Raw genomic sequence first — 21316 nt, 5'->3', positions numbered from 1 at the left:
AAAGGTAGCATAATTTTATATCATTTTGTGGAGATCTTCCTCACATTTTAGCTGCACATTCCCCCACTGGGGAAGGTACCATAGTTTCTTCATCCAGTTTCCGATTGATAGGCATTTTGTTTCCGGTATTTTGCTGTTACAAGCAATACTACGATGAGTGATTTTGTCCACATATTGTTTCATATTTATAGAAGAGAAGCTTCCAGGTAAATTTTAGAAATGGAATTTGCTGAGCAAAGAGTTAATGTGTATGTGATTTTATTAGATGTTGCAATACGTCACTCCATTGGGGTCATGCCATTTTGTACACCTACCAGCAATGTATGGCAGAGTTTGTTTTTCTAAGCTTTATTGGCTTTGAAAATTTTGTTAATCTGATGAGGGGAGAAATTGATCTTGGTGTAGTTTTTTTAAAAAAAATTAATGTTTATTTATTTATTTCTGAGAGAGAGAGAGAGAGCAAGCAAAGGAGGGGCAGAGAGAGAGAGGGAGACAGAATCCCAAGCAGGCTCCATGCTGCCAGCACAGAGCTCGATGTGGGGCTGGAACCCACAAACCATGAGCCAAAACCAAGAGTCAGACATTTAAACAACTGAGCCACCCAGGTGCCCCCCTTGGTGTGGTTTAAGTTGCTGGTGTGTGTGTGTGTGTGTGTGTGTAGACCTTGTAATGGGTTAACATTTTATTAAATTTTATTTTTTATTTTTTAAAATTTACATCCAAATTAGTTAGCATATAGTGCAACAATGATTTCAGGAGTAGATTCCTTAGTGCCCCTTACCCATTTAGCCCATCCCCCCTCCCACAACCCCTCCCATAACCCTCAATTTGTTCTCCATATTTATGAGTCTCTTCTGTTTTGTCCCCCTCCCTGTTTTTTATTATTTTTGCTTCTCTTCCCTTATGTTCATCTGTTTTGTATCTTAAAGTCCTCATATGAGTGAAGTCCTATGATATTTGTCTTTCTCTGACTAATTTCACTTAGCATAATACCCTCTAGTTCCATCCACGTAGTTGCAAATGGCAAGATTTCATTCTTTTTGATTGCTGAGTAATACTCCATTGTATATATGTACCGCATCTTCTTTATCCATTCATCCCTCAATGGACATTTGGGCTCTTTCCATACTTTGGCTATTGTTGATAGTGCTGCTATCAACGTTGGGGTGCATATGTCCCTTCGAAACAGCACATCTGTATCCCTTGGATAAATACCTAGTAGTGCAATTGTTGGGTTGTAGAGTAGTTCTATTTCTAGTTTTTTGAGGAACCTCCATACTGTTTTCCAGAGTGGCTGCACCAGCTTGCATTCCCACCAACAATGCAAAAGAGATCCTCTTTCTCCACATCTTCACCAACATCTGTTGTTGCCTGAGTTGTTAATGTTAGCCATTCTGACAGGTGTAAGGTGGTATCTCATTGTGGTTTTGATTTGTATTTCCCTGATGATGAATGATGTTGAGCATTTTTCATGTGTCAGTTGGCCATCTGGATGTCTCCTTTGGAGAAATGTCTATTCATGTCTTTTGCCCATTTCTTCACTGGATTATTTGTTTTTTGAGTGTTGAGTTTGATAAGTTCTTTATAGATTTTGGATACTAACCCTTTATCTGATATGTAATTTGCAAATATCTTCTCCCATTCTGTCGGTTGCCATTTAGTTTTGCTGATTGTTTCCTTCGCTGTGCAGAAGTTTTTATTTTTATGAGGTCCCCGTAGTTCATTTTTGCTTTTGTTTCCCTTCCCTCTGGAGACATGTTGAGTAACAAGCTGCTGTGGCTAAGATCAGAGAGGTTTTTGCCTGCTTTCTCCTCAAGGATTTTGATGGCTTCCTGTCTTACATTTAGGCCTTTCATCCATTTTTTAAGTTTATTTTTGTGTGTGGTGTAAGACCAGTGGTCCAGGTTCACTCTTCTGCATGTCGCTGTCCAGTTTTCCCAGCACCACTTGCTGAAGAGACTGTCTTTATTCCATTGGATATTCTTTCCTGCTTTGTCAAAGATTAGTTGGCCATACGTTTGTGGGTCCATTTCTGGGTTCTCTATTCTATTCTATTGTTCTGAGTGTCTGTTCTTGTGCCGGTACCATACTGTCTTGATGATTACAGCTTTGTAGTATAGCTCGAAGTCTGGGATTGTGATGCCTCCTGCTTTGGTTTTCTTTTTCAAGATTGCTTTGGCTATTCAGGGTCTTTTCTGGTTCCATACAAATTTTAGGATTATTTGTTCTGGCTCTGTGAAGAATGCTGGTGTTATTTTGATAGGGATTATATTGAATATGTAGATTGCTTTGGGTAGTATCAACATTTTAACAATATTTGTTCTTCCTATCCAGGAGCATGGAATCTTTTTCCATTTTTTGGTGTCTTCTTCAATTTCTTTCATAAGCTTTCTATGGTTTTCAGTGTATAGATTTTTCACCTCTTTGGTTAGATTTATTCCTAGGTATTTTATGGGTTTTTATGGGTTATAATTTTTTATATATTATTATTATTATTTAATTTTTTAAATGTTTATTTATTTTTGAGAGAGCACACAAGCAAGCAGGGGAGGGGCAGAGAGAGGGGGACAGAGGATCTGAAGCATGCTCTGTGCTGACAGCAGTGAGCCCGATGTGGGGCTCAAACCCACAAACAGTGAGATCATGACCTGAGCTGAAGTCCAGACATTTAACCGACTGAGCCACCCAGGTGCCCCGAATTTTTATATATTATTGCTTGATTTAGTTTTTTACTCAAAAAAAAAAAGTTTTTCACATCTAAAGTCATGAGAAAGATTGGCCTCAGTGTTCTGTTTTTGTACAATCTTTTTAAAGTTTTAGTATCACCATAATGCAGGTTGAGTAATGTCCCTTCCCTTTTTTTTTTTTTTGATTTTCTGGAAATTTTGTGTATAAGTGGAATTATTTTTTCTTTAAATGTTTAGTAGAATGTATTGATGAAGCTGTTTAAGCCTGGAGTGTCTTTGTGCAAGGCTATTATGAGTTAAATTTCTTTTTCTTTTTAAATTTTTTGTATACTTAAATTTTTTTTTTAATGTTTATTTATTTTTGAGACAGAGACAGAGCATGAGCAGGGGAGGGGCACAGAGGGAGGGAGACACAGAATCTGAAGCAGGCCCCAGGCTCTGAGCTGTCAGCACAGACCCTGATGCAGGGCTTGAACTCATGAACTGCAAAATCATGACCTGAGCCAAAGTTGGACACTCAATTGACTGAGCCACCCAGGCGCCCCAAGTTAAATTTCTTTAGGAGCAGGGACTATTCAGTTTTTTCTACTTATGTCAGTTTTAATAGAGCATCCTTTTTTTCTAGGAATTTGTCCAATTTACTGAAAAACCTTTAAATTTGTCATAACATTGTGACCTTTTGAGATTGATTTTTTCATTTAACATAATACTCTTGAGATCTACCCAGGTTGTTGCATGTATCAATAGTTTCTTTCTTTGTTTCTTTGTTTCTTTGTTTCTTTGTTTCTTTCTTTCTTTCTTTCTTTCTTTCTTTCTACTGTTTATTTATTTTGAGAGAGAGAGAAAGACAGAGAGAGGCAGGGGGAGGGGCAAAGAGAGAGAGAATCCCAAGCATGCTCTGTGCTGTCAGCGCAGAGCCCGATGTGGGCCTTGATCCCACAAACTGAGATCATGACCTAATGCGAAATCAAGAATCAGACTCTTAATCGACTGAAACACCCAGATGCCCCAATAGTTTTTTTGTTTTGTTTTGTTTTGTATTTTAGTTGCTGAGTAGTATTCTATGGTATGGATGTACTATGGTTTATTTAGCCATTCATGTATTGGAGGACATTTTGGCTGTTACTAATAAAGCTCTTTTGAACTCTTTCTTTCTTTCTTTCTTTCTTTCTTTCTTTCTTTCTTTTTTTTTTTTTTTTTTTTTTGCTGGTTTGCTGGCAAGCCAAGGATGGTGATTAAGGAATGAGGGGGTGGGACTGGGACTGGCAACAAAACTTTCTGGATAGTGAGCACCACTGCATGTCCCACAAACATACCATGCCACAGGAATGGAAGAGTAGAAGCTCATCTTGCAGATTTTTCTAGCTCCATCTACTAATAAAGCTTAACATCATCATGTCAACTAGCAAAGAAGAAATGTTTCAGGGTCCAGTTTCAGTATTACAGAGTGAAGCATGAAGGGGTAGATTTGAAGCTAAGAGGCAACAAATTGATAACTAGAACACAGGGTTTTACTTCCTTTAGTTTTTAACATGTCTTATTTACATTAAGCTAAAAATATACATATGACGTTTTCGGAATGTTATACCCATATTATTACTGACAATGAGACTATTGAACGCAGTTCAAGATTTCTTTTTGTCTTTAGAATATACACCATTATGATTGTACAAACAAAATACTGGATTTTAAAATCACCCGAAATAATTTCTCTCCTGATTTTTTTCTCTCTGATTTCACTAACAATATGCAATGAGCTTTGTTTGTTTCAGTTTGTTTTCGATTTTTGAGGATTACTCTATTTCTGACTTGTACTTTTTACTTATACAAAACATTTACTTTATTTCAAATTATGTTTATATTTAATGCTGTAAACTCCCCTATAAAGAGTTTTAGCTGCCTCATAGCAATTTTGACATGTCATATTTTTGTCATTCAGTTGAAATATTTCCTAATTTCCACTGAGGTTGCTTCTTTGTTCCATTGTTTATTTAGAAGTATATTTCTTAATGTTCAAACATATGAAGATTTTGAGGTTATATTTTTATTATTTCTAGCTTAATCACATGTGGACAGAAAACATGTTCTATATGAACTTAGTTGTTTGAAATCTGTGGATTCTTGCTGTATTGCCCAGCACACAATCGATATTATATGTTTTATGTATGCTTGAAGAGAATATACATTCTGCAGTTGTTGGGGACAGTGTTCTGTAGGTTCCTTATATAAATTTGTTAATAATAGTTTCCAAATCTATATTCCTACTGATTATCTTTTTGTTCTATCAGTTCTGATAGGTGTTAAAAAACCTGACATTTTAAACCTGGGTTTATCAGTTTCTCCTTTTTGTTCTATCAATTTTTGCTTTATACATTTTGAGGTTATGTTATTAAACTCATCCAATGTAAGAGTGTATCTTCTTGGTGAACTAAATCTTTTATTAATATGAAATGATGTTCTTTAGTACTGCTCTTTGCCTTAAGATCTATTGAAGATCTGCTGCTAATCTAGCTATACTAGCTTTTTTTTGGATTCATGTTTGCTTGATATATCTTTGCCTTTCCTTTTCTTTCAGTCTTTCTGCATCCTTTTCTTGAGATGTGTCTCTTGTAGATAGCATATGATTGGTTTTATTGTTAATTCAGTTTAGACATCTTTTTCTTTTAATTGGAACATGTAATAAATTTACATTGAATGTAATTACTAGTATATCTGGGCTTAAATCTACCCTCTTTAAAAGCATTTTCTGAATATGCCACCTCTTATATGTCTCTAATTTCTCTATTTTCTTGCCTTTATTTGGATTGAATTTTTTAAAAAAATCATTCTATTTTCCCCTTCGATTACCTAATTATTTACACATTCTTTTATATTTACTACAGTGGTTATTTAAAACTTTATTTAATGTTTATTTATTTTGAGGGAGAGAGAGACAGAGTGCAAGCAGGGGAAGGGCAGAGAGAGGGAGACACAGAATCCTAAGTAGGCTCCACACTGTGAGCTGTCAGCACAGAGCCTGACATGGGGCTTGAACTCATGAACCATGAGATCATGACCTGAGCTGAAGTTGGACGCTTAACCAACTGAGCCACCCAGGTGCCCCTACAGTCGATATTTTAGACTCTTACTCTATAGGGTAGAGTACAACATCCATCTTGATATTTCTTTACTATCTTTTAGCATCTCTTGTTGCTGTTAAGGAACTAGCTGATTGTTATTCCTTTGTAGGTAATTTGTGTTTTATTCTAGTGGCTCTAGAATTTTAATTTTTATCCCTGATGTTCTGCAGTGTCACTGAAACATCAGTTTATCTTTATTTGTCCTGGTGAGTACTTGGGTTACACTTCCCATCAGAGGATTCTTGTCTTTTTTTTTTCAATTCTAGAAAAGTCTCAGTTATCTTTATATATTACCATCCTGCCATTCTTTTGGAACTCCTCTCAGTCCATCCAACACACCTGCTACTTGTTCTTTTATTAAAAATTATTTTCTTTATTTTCCTACATTGCACACTGGGTGAATTCCTCACTATTTTCTAATTTACTAATTCTTTTTTTTAAACTTTTTTTTTTAACGTTTATTTATTTTTGGGACAGAAAGAGACAGAGCATGAACGGGGGAGGGGCAGAGAGAGAGGGAGACACAGAATCGGAAGCAGCCTCCAGGCTCTGAGCCATCAGCCCAGAGACCGACGCGGGGCTCGAACTCACGGACCGCAAGATCGTGACCTGAGCTGAAGTCAGACGCTTAACTGACTGAGCCACCCAGGCGCCCCTGATTTACTAATTCTTTAACTGTATTCAGTCTTGATTATATATTATTTGTTGAGATTTCAAATTTTGATGCCTATGTTTTTCATTTCCAAGTTTTCTAATTGGTTCTTTTCATATCTACCTATAAATTATTTCATTCTGTCTTTATTTGTTCTTTTAAGATGGAAATTATTTCTTCACTTTTTTAGCATCCTAAGCACATTCATTTGATGATAATGAGGAGGAGGAGGTGGAGGAGAAGAGGATGGTGACAATGATTATCATTATTATTATTTTATTAAAGTCTTTGAGAGACTGTTTTACAAAATTAATCTCCTCTGAAGTAATTTCCTGTTCCAATTGTTGATTTTGTTATGTTGTCTATCTTTTGTAGCATTAGATTTCTACATGTCTTTGGGAACTTGAGTTTGTTTATTTTAAGTAGCATCTCTCTATTTCTCTTCCTTTCCCTCTTTCTCTCCTTCTGTGTAAAACACTTCCTTTCTCGTTGCTTTTTGTGACTGTCTCATTTGCACCCCTACTCCTGATCTAATGTCCAGAACCTGGTCTTAAAATGACAGTAAGTGGCTCTTCTCCTGTAGAGATATGGGGATGTTGTGGATTCAGGTAGAGTGCCAACAGTTTCTAATTGAGAATAATAATCAATATTTACTGAGTTAATACTATATGCCAGGCACTATTCTACATATATTATTTCATATAATGTTCCTAACAGTTCTATGAGTTAGATACTACTACTACTATTGCTACGACTACTATGACTATTACTTCTACTATCACTACCACAATGATGACCATTTTACAAATGAGTAAATTAAGGCATGTTAATGCCTTTAGTGAAGACAAACCAGAACATTTGAATGAATGAATGAATGAATGAATGAATGAATAAATAATCCATTGTTGCTGGTAGCAGATAGACTGAACTCAGACCAAATTAATTTTCTGGCTTTTTTTCCCTATCATTATTAACCAAAACTATGGGTATATGTCACTGGAATATAAGTTTGTAGTTTATAATAGCCAATTTTATTAATATGAAATTATTTTATTTCTATGAAATTTTTGTAGTCCTATAGACAAGTACTCTCCTACTCCAAATCTCTATCCAACTCTCACCCATAGAAAGCACTTTATAATGTCAAGGGAAAAGATGTGATCCAAAGGGCAGGCTGAAATGCTGAAAGTGATACCTAATAGTACCTATCTCATCTTTTTTGACTCTCATGTTAATTTTTATTATACTTATTTTACATATGAATAAATAGAGTCTCCAGGAGTTAAATAAATTGCCTAAGGATATATTGCTAGTGGGGGACAGACTCTGAGTCAGGAGCCAAACTTGTGTCTTCTGATTCTTAATTATTCTTTGCATGTTTTCATCATACCATGATACCCACCTGTGATGAAATACCCACCTATAGCAAGAGAGAAACAGCTCCCCCTCCTCACCATTTTTATTTCTTATAGAGATGTTTATAGTTATGGTAGGTTCTTCAGAGATCACGGACAGGAACTTGGATGTCTCAGAAAAGAACATCAAGGACTTTATGGAGGCACTCCAAGTTGCTGGTCAGGTGAGGACATCTCAGACATCTTCCTGGCTCCAGCCAGCATAGGACCATCTCGATCAAGGTATTTGGTTGGGCACACACCCACTGTGCCAGGAGAGTGGGAAAATTTCCAGTCAGCAGAGCACTACTTGGTCCAGTCCATTCATAGCTCCAGGTCTAGTTCCAGTGTTCCTAGTCTGGCCCATATTCTTCACTCCTCAACCTCTGGTCCAGCTTTAATCCTCTTCCTAGATTCACTCCTCCTCTTCCTTTCTTGACCAGGGATCATTATTCTCTTTATTATCTTTACCCTTCAACCTTCCTTTCTTCTTGAGTCCCCTCTCTCCTATAGTTGTCAGCAGACAATGTCTTACAAACGCTCAAGTTGCTGAAAGTCAAAATCCTAAATAACAAGATGGCAACTCCACGATGCCAGAAGGTGACAGATATCATCGTTGACTACATGAAGACCATGGTGAGGAGCTGTGCCTCTGGGTTGGGAGCTTTGGGGAAAGAAAGCACCCCAGGTATGAGCCCAAGAGTTCTTTCTGGTGGATAATGACACTTGGAAACTATGTGAAAACTTGGATATGAGTATCTCATTTCTAAACAGTTTGCTGGAGTCTGTATCTTGTACTGTGAGCCTATCTCAAGAACTGTGACATAGACAGAACTGGAAGATACAGTAGTGAAGTGAAGTGGTGAGGCAGGAGGAGTGAAATGGAAAGGGGGAAGGATTTGGGCTGTTGATCTCAGAGTCTGACCTGGTTTTCAGACTGTGTCCTGGGATTCCTTAGGTGGTCACCTTTGTTATTACAACTCAACTAAGCATCTCAATCTATTTACTAACTTATTTAAACCCACATATCTGTATGCTAGCCCACCTTTAGAGTGAACATTCATGATATCTACTTATCCATCTATTCACATACTTTGTACTTACTTCCCTGACATTGGGTTAATCTGGTTCCTTATTTTCTTGGTTAACTACCTACCTATGGGGTATCTTCCTTCCAGTTTGCCTGCCTTCTTTGGCAGGCCTGTCTTCTGATCAAGACCACTGACCTTTCAGGGACTTCCAAAGTTGCTTCTGTAATCTACCCACTTTCCTGATGATTCACTTGCTGCTGCAGTGAAACCTCTGTGCTTTGGAAACTTTAATCCCCACTCCCACCCCAATACACAGATTGTGCGGATTTCTTGTCTTCCTGTTCTTTGCACACTTTAGGAAGCTCTTGCCCTCCATCACTGGGAAGGTGTCTATTGGATGGGTGGTAGGTGAGTTCCTGCCTATTCGATGGAGGAGAATCACTTATTGACCAAATCTGATTCTCAGAGCTGTGGGACTCATCTTGGGGATTAGCCTTGGAACAGTTAGTCTTTCTCTTTTCAGAAGCCAGAGGGAGAACTGGAGGAGTTGTGCACTGAAGTCCTATTGGCTCTGGGGTTCCAGTCTCCAGGAATAGTCATCTTCAAGCTGTGGGACAGATGGCATTTGAACAACTTGCCCCCAAACGGTCTCCTGGTTGCAGTGGGGAGACTCATCTTCTGCCAGGGTATAGATCCCTATTGTGGAAGAGTTAGTCTGAGAAGAGGATAGGGCCAGCAGGGGGTGGGGGCTTTGTATTTATTCTAGACTAGCTTTATTCTCCTGATTCCTCTCATTGGACATCTCCATTTAGTTCAGTCATGGGATGTATGTGTAGATGGGAAGGGGACAAACTAGGTCCCTATTGGGCTGCTGGGAACTCAGGAGGGAGTTTATGGAGACCAAGAATGGCAGAGTAGGACATATTAGGGCATGAGAGACTGTGGAGCTGGAGAGAAGACTCCAGGTGGAGAGAGAAGGCAGAATAGAGTGGTGGGGTGGGGCAAAGGAGGAAGCAAGGAGTGGTTTACTTAAGGGAACCTTAAGTTTTGAATTTGATTAGGGGCTTGGAAGGTAATAGGTAGCAGGATGAGACCAAGAATCACCATACAATCTCTATCCTGGTGGCTATTGGTGATGGCAGTGGCTCTCTTACTCATTCCACTACCCTCTCCCAATCACAAAGTATGAAAAAATAATCAAGTCACCGGCCTATGACAGTGACTTCCCTTTACCACTTGGAACTGGGGCCAAAGAGAATCTGGGGGAAGTCAGCTGACCTTCTGGGCATTAAGATAAAAATGACAAGGCATGTGGCTTAGGCTGCACAGCAAGCTCAGAGGACACAGTAACAGAAATTGGAAATGTGTATCCTGATATAATCAGGACAAATGTTTTCACATCCACTTCAGACATCATCGCTCTTTATTTCCTTAAGGGTCCTTGGAAGGGAGTGTTCATGCCTAGGCTGTACCAATATCTTGTATCTGTATGCTATGCTAACATCCATTATTGAGCTTAATCTTTCCAGCAGCCCTGTGCAGCAGTCACATCAGGAATTGTAGTCCTATTTAACAGTTGAAGAAGCTGAAACTCAGATAAATTAAGTAACTTGCTCCAGGTTGCCCAGACTCTGGAGGCAGAGCTAGGATCAGAACCCAGGTCTCCTGCCTCCCAATCTATAGAGTTTCCTACACTAAGGCTAGGATGCACCCCTCCCTGGGATAGGGATGTTTTTCTTGTACTCTCTCTCTTAGGTGCAGACCCCTACATTGGTGTCACATGGGAATATATACTGCACCTTCTGAGGATGGCCCAAAAGGAGGATGACATGTTGGCAGTATGTCATGGTGAGGATTAGGAGGGTCTGGGGAAGACTCTACTGGAATAAGGGAGAGAGGAAAGAAGGGAAGAATGAGACTGGGTCCCTCTGAATAGGGATCCCAGAAGGCTGGGGAGGGGCAGGAAATGTCTGAGAGCAGCTGCTCTTCTCCATCTGACTTTTCTTCTCCTGATCTGGGGCAAGGACCAAGTTTGATTAGGGATGCTGTGGGTGTAGACAGCCTCAACCACTTTCCCTTTCCCTGCTGTGTGGACAAAGTGTGGTCAGAAAAGAAAGATAGTTGGGGAGATGGTGAATGGGTTGGTGTTTCCCAGCACAGGACACCACAGACCCTTTTAGAGTTGGGGATGAGAAGACTGTGCCCACATGTATGTATGTTTCGTTTTGCGGGAAAGGAAAGGTGATGTGCAGCTCAAACTCCCTGTAACCCTCATAGTGCTCAAAGGATTGGTCATCAGTGCCCGGAAACATCTGGATCTGGGTACTAAGAATGATGAAATGATGGACATCACACAAGAGGCACTGTCCATCAAGGCTTACCTCACCCTTCGGGTTCTCTTCAATCGTTGGTCCCTGAGGAGCAACAACAAGGTGGGATTGTAGATAGCAGGGGCTGGATGCATGGGCTGAAGGAGTAAGTCTTGAATCAAAGATGGGACAGGGCCATGTCTAGCCACTTATTGGTGGGAGGATAACTTAAATGGCTCTTCCAAAAGAGCAGGGTGATTTTCCTCAGGTTCCTCCTCCCATTCTCCTTAAAAGGGAAACTTTTAAGACAGAAAACTCCACTGTCTGTTCATATAATATGTATGCAATTAAGCAACCTTACATTTACTGATTACCATCATTTGCTAGGCACTGTGCTAAACCTTGCAGATACAAAAAGGACTAAGGCAAAGCCTCTAAGGGATTATCTTGCCTTCATCCCTGAGCTGAGGCAAGTTTGTTGTGTTTCCTTGGGCACAGGTGACAGAGGAAACTCTGGTGATAATTGGCCATCTCTTCTTCCTCATTCCACCATCCAAACTCAAGAATCAAGTGAACCGTTTAACCCGATGGTTAATGACTTTGATGTCTGCAAAAGTGGCACCTTTCTACATTTCCCAGGTGATTGGAATGGGGTGAGAAGATAACTTAATGGGTTTATGCTTTCCATGTTTACTGAGTAATTAATGCTGGGGTTGGCAAAGCACGGCCCACAGGCCAAATCCAGCCTGAAACTTGTTTTTGTAAAGTGAGGTTTTGTTGGAATTCTGCCACTCCCATTTTGAATTCATCTCACACTTTGAATCTGACTTTCCTCTTACCTCTAGACTCAGATTTAAATGGCTCATCAGAGTAGATCAAGCCCACCTGGATAATGTCCCTATTTTAAGGTCAACTGGTATGGGACTTTAATTATGTCTGCAAAATCTCTTCATATAAACACCTACATTACTGCTTGATTGAATAACTGGGAGAAAGGCCCTGGAATCTGGGGGGGCCATTGCTATATTCTGCCTACCTTAGAACTGTTACACCAATATTAGATATCTTTAGGAGCAGAGGACTCGGAACCACTACCCAAATTTTCTGATTGTTGTTTCAGTCCTTCTTCCATTTCAATGGCATTCCTCAAACCAATTTCCCTTCAAATTTTAATGGGGATTCCGCAAAAAGAAGATGTGTTAGTTAGCAAAATGGGTGGGAAATACTGAGTTAAAATTAAATAAATATCTTAAATGCAGGACTTCTCAGAGCTTTCAGTATGTAGGCTAATCTGGTCCTCCAAGAAGCAAATACTAACATGTGATTAGAGGTGCAAGAGATTTATTGGAGAAACATCTGTGAGGGAAAACAGGGATAGAACCAGAGAGGATTTGGAGAGCCATCAGACTATGATGTATGTCTGACCCTTGATAAGGCTAGGGAGAAGGAGGGAAGGAAGGGAAGGAGAGAGGAAAGAGAGGAAGGTTTTAGATTACAGTGCAGTTGTAAGAAAGTTTTAGTAAAGCCAACAGGGAGTCACTGAACCAAAGTTACCCATCAGAAAAGTCCTATATCTTGAAGGACTAATAGGCCCGTTTTAGTGGACCTGCCATATTCAGTCATTGGCTGGGACAAACCTGTGGGAATCTGACTTCAGTTTTAACACAGTGATGGATTTTAGAGCATGGCAGCTGCACATATTGGTCAATTATGCACCAATAGGCATCTGAGAGGCATATTTTTCAGGGTTACTAAATATGCTAATGTGCATTTGTGAATTTCAAAGAGGAGGATTTTTTTTTTGAGTGCAACACACATTAACATCAAGTTTCCAGTGACTACAGTGTTCAGTCTACTGTTATGCTACCACCTCAAATACACTTTCCTTGGTATATGAAGGGATGGCCTTTCTCACACATATGCTCTGAGTTTTCCACATTAGTGGACCAGCCACACAATCTCTTGTTTAATCTCCCTTCTGGCACATGTCTCCATGTTGCCTGGTGTATGGTCTATGAATTTGGAACAAAGGTTTGCTCTATGTAGCCAATTAGCCAGTTGAAGGCTGAAATTTGTATACCAATTACTAGTCTGAAGATTATTCAGGTGGAAATTTCACCTCATGTCTTGGCTGACAGTGGAAATGTTTTGACTACTCCCTTTCTTCTTCTCATTCCTCCTCCTCCCTCTCTCCAAGGAATGGTGGTCAAGAATCAAGATAGTTATCAGCCCACAGTATAATTTTGTTTGGACATCAACTAGCACTAGCCAGCTCTATTTAAGCAAGCTGGCCCTAACTGGGAATCCATCAGGTAGACCAAAGGAGAGGAAATGTTGATTTTTTAAATTTATCCTGCTCCTTTGAAGACAGCCAATACTTGCAATGTTGAATTTCCCTATAGGTTTCTGTGGAATAATGAGATTATATGAAAATAAGTATAGCTTATTGGGCAAAGTGGAAGGGCAGGTCATGACTGTGTTAGGCTATGAAAGAACTAGACCCTGAGCCTTTTTTGGAAATGTCCAAGAGGGCAGTGTGAAACAATGATGACTTGGGCCATCCTTGAAGAGTAGATGTGAGGACAGAGGATTTCTCTTGAGGCTGTGGAAAGTCTGAGCTGACTTGTACTTATTCTGTCCTTATTCACACAGTGTATCTTCCAACTTATAGATGCTCTGGCTCTTAGTGGCTGTGGAGGTATAAACTTGGAATCCCAGCTGGGAAATATTATAGGCATGCTGTTCAAACAGGTGAGTGTTATGGGGCTAGAAGGATTATGGGCTTGCTTTCTCTCTTCTTTGGAGGTGATGGCTACCCCAGCTCAGGTCACAACCTCCACACGATGGAGGTGTCTTTCACATGGTGACCTTAACCATACACATCAGGTTTCCCTGGAATAGGCAAATGCCTGGATTCCGGGAACTGAGTGGGATATTCTCCATAAGGTAAATTGGGTACATTCTACATGTTTCTTGAAGGTCACAGACCTTTGCTGCTTCCCCCTAATCTCTGGTTAAAAGGCAGAAAGTTCAAACCACTCCATAATACCTGTGCGAAATGTCAGGCCCTCTGTTTTGCAGCCTAGAGTAGGAAGAGGAAAACTGAACATTTTGCAGAAAAGGGTTACCTTCTGTATGTTTAATTTGCTTCCCACTGTCTTCTTCCCTTTGGGGCTGGGAATGTGGATTCCTGGGTTCTGTTTTCTTGTTCTCCTTATGGCTAAGCACCACACTTCCCATGGATACATGCCTTGGTTTCCTCATCCACATTCAGGGCCCTTAGTTTCAGTCCTCCTGGGTCTGATGGCCTTGGTCTCCCCACAGCTGAGTGAAACAGTTGAGGACTCAAATCATCACTCGGTACAGAACCACAGCCTTGCCCTGAAGGCCTTCTATATCCTGAGTAAGTTACCACAGTTCCCTAACCCCAGGTATTTGTGTGGGTGGGCACTCAGGATCATTTTTTTGTCTCCTTGGACTGGAGCAGGGGCCTAAGTTCCCATAAGAGGCTTCCATTCTTCTAGATTAAATGCAAAGTGATCCATGTGAGCTTTGCCTGAAATTCAATGAATCTCGAAGGGTATAGACATAGCTCCATTCCCTTTACCTGAAGTTGACTTCTCTTTCTCCTTCACTGATTCCCAGCTCAGAAAGGTGATCCTGTAGGGGCTCCTGGGTGGCTCAGTCAGTTAAGGGTCCGACTTTGGCTCAGGTTGTGATCTTGCAGTTTGTGGGTTTGAGCCCCGCATTGGGCTCTGTGCTGACAGCTCAGAGCCTGGAGCCTGCTTTGTTTGGATTCTATGTCTCCCTCTCTCTCTGCCCCTCCCCCACTTATGCTGTTTCTCTCTCTCTCAAAAATAAATAAACATAAAAAAAATTAAAAAAAAGAAAGGTGATCCTGTAATTACAACACTAATCATCACGAAAAGTGTGCTGACCTATGGGAGGGCGTGTGGTGGAGCCGTGGAGGGACAGAGCCCAGCTCAGGAAAACGATCTGGCCCTGTGCTTGGCACATGGTAAATGCTGAGTAAACACTGGCTCTCTTTTTCCCTTTTTCCTTTCTCCAACCTAAAGGACACTAGTTTATCTAGTTCATGGCATCAGTGGTTTGCTAAACATGATTTACTTCTACTTACCACTTCCTACTTAAACATACACTTGATTCCCTTGTATTCACACCCTTCTGATAGCCAAGTTATATAATGATCGGGTGGTAACCTTAATACGAGAGAACGTGGAATCCAAGGATCCAGCCAAGATAGTATCAACCATTCAAATTTTCACAGATGTGCTCCAGAAAGGTGAGTGGCCTGGTCCTATGGATCTTCTTTCCTATGAGAGCTCTTTTCTCTGGGAGACAGTCCCATGTAGTAGTTAAAAACTTGGTTTTAAACTCAATGTAAACTCAAAGTAAACTCAATAGGTTTAAATCTTGCCTTCACTTCTTATTAGCGTGCAAACTGTAACAGGTTGCTTTTAGTCTGTACCTCTATTTCCTCATCTGAAAATGGAGGTAATATTAATACCTACCTTTCAGGGTTTTTAGTGAAGATTAAATGAGAAAAACATATGCCAGGTGCTTAGACAAGTTCCCACTATGCAGTCAGTTTCATAGTGATGTAGTCTATGATTGTTATCTTGTGGGAATAGGCTTCAACTCCAATCAAGTGTTTGCCAAACCTTTGCTTTGTGCCTAGCACGGTGCAAGGTACTGAAAATAGACACTTAAATAAAACATAGTCTCTACTCTCAAAAGAGTTCACTATCAAGCAGGGAATATAAAGCTGTTCACATAGTGAAACAATGCAAGATAATATGTGATAGGTTGTTTAAATGTGAGCATGGTGATGTGCAATAGGAAAACAGAGAAGCTTGTCAATCCAGAGATGAGATGGGCTCTGTGCAGGAGATGCAGGCAAGGAGATTGTAACAGCAAGTTAGGAGAGGGAATTCACATAAAGAAGAACAGAAGAACAGTGGTCATAGTTCTAAAGGTTGAGATATATATGGGGCAGGGGGAGCAGCTGGAGAGGTGGATTTGTGTGGGCAGTCATAGGAAACTGGAAAGGGCTGGAACTCAAATGCCAGCTTGATGAAAATACTGTTTTAGGTCACTCTTCAGTCTGCTTTGAAGCAAAAGTATGGTGGAAATAACCTCTAAGGATTCTACCTGGCCCTTGAATACCAGGACAGTACCTAGAATTCCTCCCAACTGTCTATCTTCTTGTGCCTCCCAAAACAACAGAGAAGGGTGGAAATTGACCCCCAGCTGCATGTCTGTCTTTTCTCTAGTGCCCCAGACAGAGCAACTGAAGAATGAGGTGATGCATTCAGTCATAATCATGATTCAGGAGGATCTCAAACCAGTGAGCAGAAAGGCTAAATGTTTGGGCTGGGAGGGCAATTGGTTTTATGAGACCTTGAAGTTGTATAAAATGGAGAGGGGGAGGTTCATGGATGAGGGGAGAGGTAAGGCACTCTTACCAAGCTCTTCATGGCCTCAGACATTCCCATGGGTTACATTTGGGCTCTTCAAACCTGAGAAGGATTTGAGAAGCGGACGGGTGGTTCCAGCTATTTTCTGAGCCTTGTCAGTGGGGACACAGAGCTCTAAAGGATACTAAAAATTCAGAGGGGAAGAAGACCTCAAACATTATATCTAGCATGGGGTCTGAGAAGCCATGGTTTTAACAAGCTCTGCCAGGCTTAGAGGCAGAAACTGCTCCCAGCTCTGAATCGTGCAGGACAGGGAGAAGAGGAGCAGTGGTTTAGGGTGCTAAATGGACAACAATGACACTGTCCCTAAAAACAAAGTCCTAAATATTCAGAAGGTTAATGGAGAGACTGGGATCATGAGGGCTGGGCCCTCAGGACTTGAGGAATTCATTCCTGGCTTTCTCAACGAAGGCCAGAACATGGTACTTTTCCTGGACTCCGATTTCTCCCTACCCAATACTTCTGCCAATTTCTTATCTTATATAAGGTGTGGGCAAGCTAAGTGCTTATAGTTCTCCAGGAGGATGGTAGCATCCTGGTAGCAGCTGAAATGGGCTAGAATTTGAGGGTGGAGTAAGGTGGTCAGGGTCAGTGGCTGTCATCCCCTGAAGCCCACTGAAGAGTCACATTGGGTTTGAAGTCAGGAGATCTGAGTCGCTTGAAGATACCCCTCACCTGCTCTGGTCCTCTGTGTCCTCACCTGGAATAGGAAGGGTCATACTGATGTGCCTTCCTATGTTGCCACATGATGGTCTATAACCCCCACAGGTGCGAAGGGCCCTCCTGAACTTCATCGAGATGCTGATCCAGCATGACTACTTGGCCCTGCCCCAGGGGAGCATCATCATCAACTATGTCATCAAGCTCAGCATGTCTGACTGCTCAGTGAGCAGGGTCCAGGCAGGGAGCAGACAGAGGGTGGGAGCAAGAGAAGGGCAGGTTTGGGAGCAGAAGGGAAAGAAGAGGAGGGTATGGTTGGCACAATGAGAATGGGCTTTGATATCTTAAACTCTGAGAGGTGAGCCAGGGGAGGCCTTGAGCCAGAAGACTCAGCTAGCACTGGTTTCAGATTTAAATATTTCCTTTTCTTATTCCAGAATGAAGAGGACATCCAACTAACGTGTTCCAAAATCCTACAGATGGTACAAACAACTAGGGTCAAAGAGGCCCCTTCATCTCCTCCTCCCCTGACTCCCCAGATCACTACCCTGACACCCAGATTGCATACTCTCTGCCTGCCTTCCACCCCCTCCCAACTCCATATAACCCCTTGTACTGTCTCTTCCACCCTCCCCACCTCTGTCTGAAACCACTCAAGTGCCTGGGACTTCTCTAAGAAGTGGCTCAGTGGAGCAGAAGAGGGTCACTGGATGGTAAACCTGGAGGCCTGAGCCTGGGTCCTGTTCAGCCAGTTTCTGGCTGTAAAATCTTGAGTAAATTGCTCTCTAGGTTGCAGTTTCTCTTTCCGTAAAAAAGTTGGTGACTATTCACCCTTGCTGGTCTTAGCAATCTCTAGGGATTCTTGAAGACTCCTACGGGTTGCTGTGTGGTCAGAGTTGAGTCAGGGGCCATGGGAGGAAAAGCTGTGATTTACTCTCCCTCCCAGAGTCCCCCTCTCCCAGCAAAGCTGTCTCCTGATCACTAGCATGTCTTCTACCCTTGGGATGTTCCCCAGTGAAGGTGATTACAAGTGACACAATTCCAAATTTCAAGAAGTCCCTCTATCTAATCAAGTCCTTCCTACTGTAATTTTAATCAGGACCTTGGTTATGTTTTACCAACATGGAGTGGAAAGGGAAAGAGGGTGAGAGGGAAGGGCAGGAAATGGGCAGACTGTGTATATAAGGTCTCAAATGCCCCTCCAGGAAAGGAAGACAAAGCCATGGGGTTGGAGAACTTATAGTTGGGGCTAATTTGGGGCTTGACATTGAATCCCTTGCCACATCTTACTAGGTAACCTTGCCCAAACTGATCACCTTGGTATGCCAGCCCAGCAACACCTTGGCCTTCGTGCCCCTGAGTAAGATGGCCACGAAAATGGCTCTGAGGGCCCGTTCCCTGGGCCAGGTTCCCTACCTCAGCAGCTTTCACCTCAGGCGTAAGTGCACGGTGGGGAAGACTGTGGAGAGAGGTTAACTGTGAAAGCACAGGCTGCCACAGGCCAGGAGAGTGGGGGCAGGAGACAGGGTGAGATTCTGAAGGGGCGGTGGGTGTAGGGACAGGGTGCAGATCTGCAGGGCTATGACTGTGAGCCTGAGCCATGATGGAAGAGGTAGGCAAAGGGTTAGCACAGCAGATTGATGCCATTTGGCCCTTCACGTGAATGAAAAGGGGATTTCTTTGGGAGACAGGCAACCCCAGACACAAATCCTTCTTGCCTTTATTCCTCATCTTGAAACACTGGAGTAGAGATGTAAGAATATTGTTGTTAATTACAAAGTAATGTGTACACAGACATTCCTGACCCTTTGCCCCGATTCTGAGCATTACTCTTTGTTCACCCCTTCTTGACCTCGAGTCCCAGTGGGAGTCAGAGTTGGGGTGAGGATATCTGTTCAGCACATTACTTGGGGTATGTATGTGTGCTTGTGTGTTTGGAAAATAAGCATTCTTTATTAGGGTTTAAAAGGTGGAAAGGTAACAAATTACTTTCCCAGTGTTGAGAGTTCTGATTATAATCCATATGAACAATAGATATTTAAAATATGGACCTAGGATTTTCAAATATGAAAGTCTACGCTCAATAAAATGTATACCTGGATTACAACTTAGAATAGTGGGAGATGTTTTCAAGGTGTCCACTAATAGAATACACTCATGGGTAATGACCATTTACCATGCTCTGGCTGGACAATGCCAGGCTGACATAGCAGCCTTTCTTCCCTAGTTTCTCTCTCTATCTCTATCAAAAAAAAAAAAAAAAAGCTTTTAAAATTGTGATATAGGTGACATACAGTGTTGTATTAATTTCAAGTGTACCATGTAGTGATGTGACAATTCTATACATTATGTTCACCATGATAAGTATAGTTATCATCTGTCACCATAAGTATGATTACAATATTGTTGACTATATTCCCTACTTTGCACTTTTCATCCCCATGACTTATTTCTTTTACAACTGGAAGTTTGTACCTCTTCATCCCCTTCACCTATCTTGCCCATCTCTTACCTCTGGCAACCATCTGTTCTCTGTATTTATGATTCTGTTTCTGTTTCTATTTTTCTTTGTTCATTTGATTTGTTTTGTAGATTCCACATAAAAGTGAAATCATATGGTATTTGTCTTTTTCTGTTGTGCTTATTTCACTTAGTATTATACCCCCTAGGTCCATCCATGTTGTCATAAATGGCGAGATAATCATTCTTTTTTATAGCTGAATAATATTCCTGTGTGTGTGTGTGTATGTGTGTGCGCGTGCGCACGCATCTGTTTTATGCTGGAAATGGTTTGTTTTGAGGCTGAGTCAAAATGTCAAAATCCCCATGGCAATGGCACCAATGCTCACTCTCCACTTTGCTTTTTGTCCTCCACTAAAGAATGGATGGTGGGCTGCTGGGAATGGGGGGCTGGAGGTTGGGCATCCTGGAGCTGGCACTGACTCTGTCCTATTCTCTTATCCTCTTTTAACTCAGCTACCCAGTTCATCTCCCCACAGAAACTCCTGACCCATCTTGTGGTAAGTGATGAATGAATGGGATGAATACTACCTTGCCATCCATCCTTCCATCCATCCATCTATCCGTCCATCTCCCCATTCTACAAATAGTTGAGTACCACTCTATTCCAGGCATTGTGCTGGGCAAGGAATAAAGGGTAGGGCCAAAGATCATAGAGACTTTGGGGAGAGGTGATCCAGGCCAAACAGCTCGGAGGAGGGAAGGAATGTGGGTCGGAGAAGACCTGGCCTGTATTCTATGTGGCCTTATTGTGAGCTGTTCTCTGTTGATCTTAGACATGGCTTTCTGGATCTCATTTTCTCAGCAAGTGTGTTTTGAGTTTCTCTATTTGCCCAGACATTATGTTATAGACATTATGTATACTTGCAAAGACAAGGTGTAGAACTGCTCTTGAAGTGTTCACAGTCTTAGTGGGAAAGACAAGCCTGGGAATAACTACCCATAATGCAGTGTGATAAATGTTAGTAGAGGAATACATGGGGTGCATTGGGATCTTAGAAGAGTGATGGGCTGATTTGGTCTTCAGGAATCAAAGAAGGCATCACAGAGGAGGCAACGTTTTGAGAGCATCTTGCAGAACATGTAGTTCACAGGTGGAAAAGAATGGGAAGGTCTAAGCTTCAGCTCTACCATTCAATGGATTTGTTCTTATTTTCTTCCTTCTTTTCCCTTAAATCCGTTCTCTGCCTCCTGCTCGCTTCTCTTGTTTCTCAGATGTTTTCCCTGAAGCCCTATAGAGAAGGGGAGTTTGGTGTAAGCTCTCTAAGGCTACTATATGCCCTGCATCCTATCACCTCCCTGCACCCCGTTATCAACTCGAATGTGGGCCAGCTGTGGATGACGGAGATCCCACAGATGTTGCAGATGCTGGATGGTGAGGGGTTGGCTGCAAGGTGGGAGAAATGGAGCTGGGGCAGGGGGGCAGACTCCAGAAGAGTCTGAGGT

General features: G+C 41.5%; 1 protein-coding gene across 1 annotated transcript in view; it reads left to right on the top strand.

The window, feature by feature from the left end:
- The window catches only part of LOC122224102 (maestro heat-like repeat-containing protein family member 1), a 95257-nt gene that overhangs the window by 11882 nt on the left and 62059 nt on the right, over positions 1 to 21316 (top strand). The window contains exons 2-16 of the mRNA XM_042945488.1: positions 7931 to 8037; positions 8366 to 8488; positions 9407 to 9569; positions 10639 to 10731; positions 11161 to 11315; positions 11691 to 11831; positions 13845 to 13943; positions 14517 to 14595; positions 15385 to 15495; positions 16487 to 16560; positions 17459 to 17575; positions 17788 to 17832; positions 18644 to 18788; positions 20327 to 20370; positions 21086 to 21245. Coding sequence (XP_042801422.1) covers positions 7931 to 8037; positions 8366 to 8488; positions 9407 to 9569; positions 10639 to 10731; positions 11161 to 11315; positions 11691 to 11831; positions 13845 to 13943; positions 14517 to 14595; positions 15385 to 15495; positions 16487 to 16560; positions 17459 to 17575; positions 17788 to 17832; positions 18644 to 18788; positions 20327 to 20370; positions 21086 to 21245 — 1656 coding nt within the window. The remainder of the gene's footprint in view (positions 1 to 7930; positions 8038 to 8365; positions 8489 to 9406; positions 9570 to 10638; positions 10732 to 11160; positions 11316 to 11690; positions 11832 to 13844; positions 13944 to 14516; positions 14596 to 15384; positions 15496 to 16486; positions 16561 to 17458; positions 17576 to 17787; positions 17833 to 18643; positions 18789 to 20326; positions 20371 to 21085; positions 21246 to 21316) is intronic.

Source organism: Panthera leo, chromosome B4 (assembly GCF_018350215.1).
Source record: "Panthera leo isolate Ple1 chromosome B4, P.leo_Ple1_pat1.1, whole genome shotgun sequence".
NCBI lineage: Eukaryota > Metazoa > Chordata > Mammalia > Carnivora > Felidae > Panthera > Panthera leo.
This window is presented reverse-complemented; position numbering and strand designations above follow the sequence as displayed.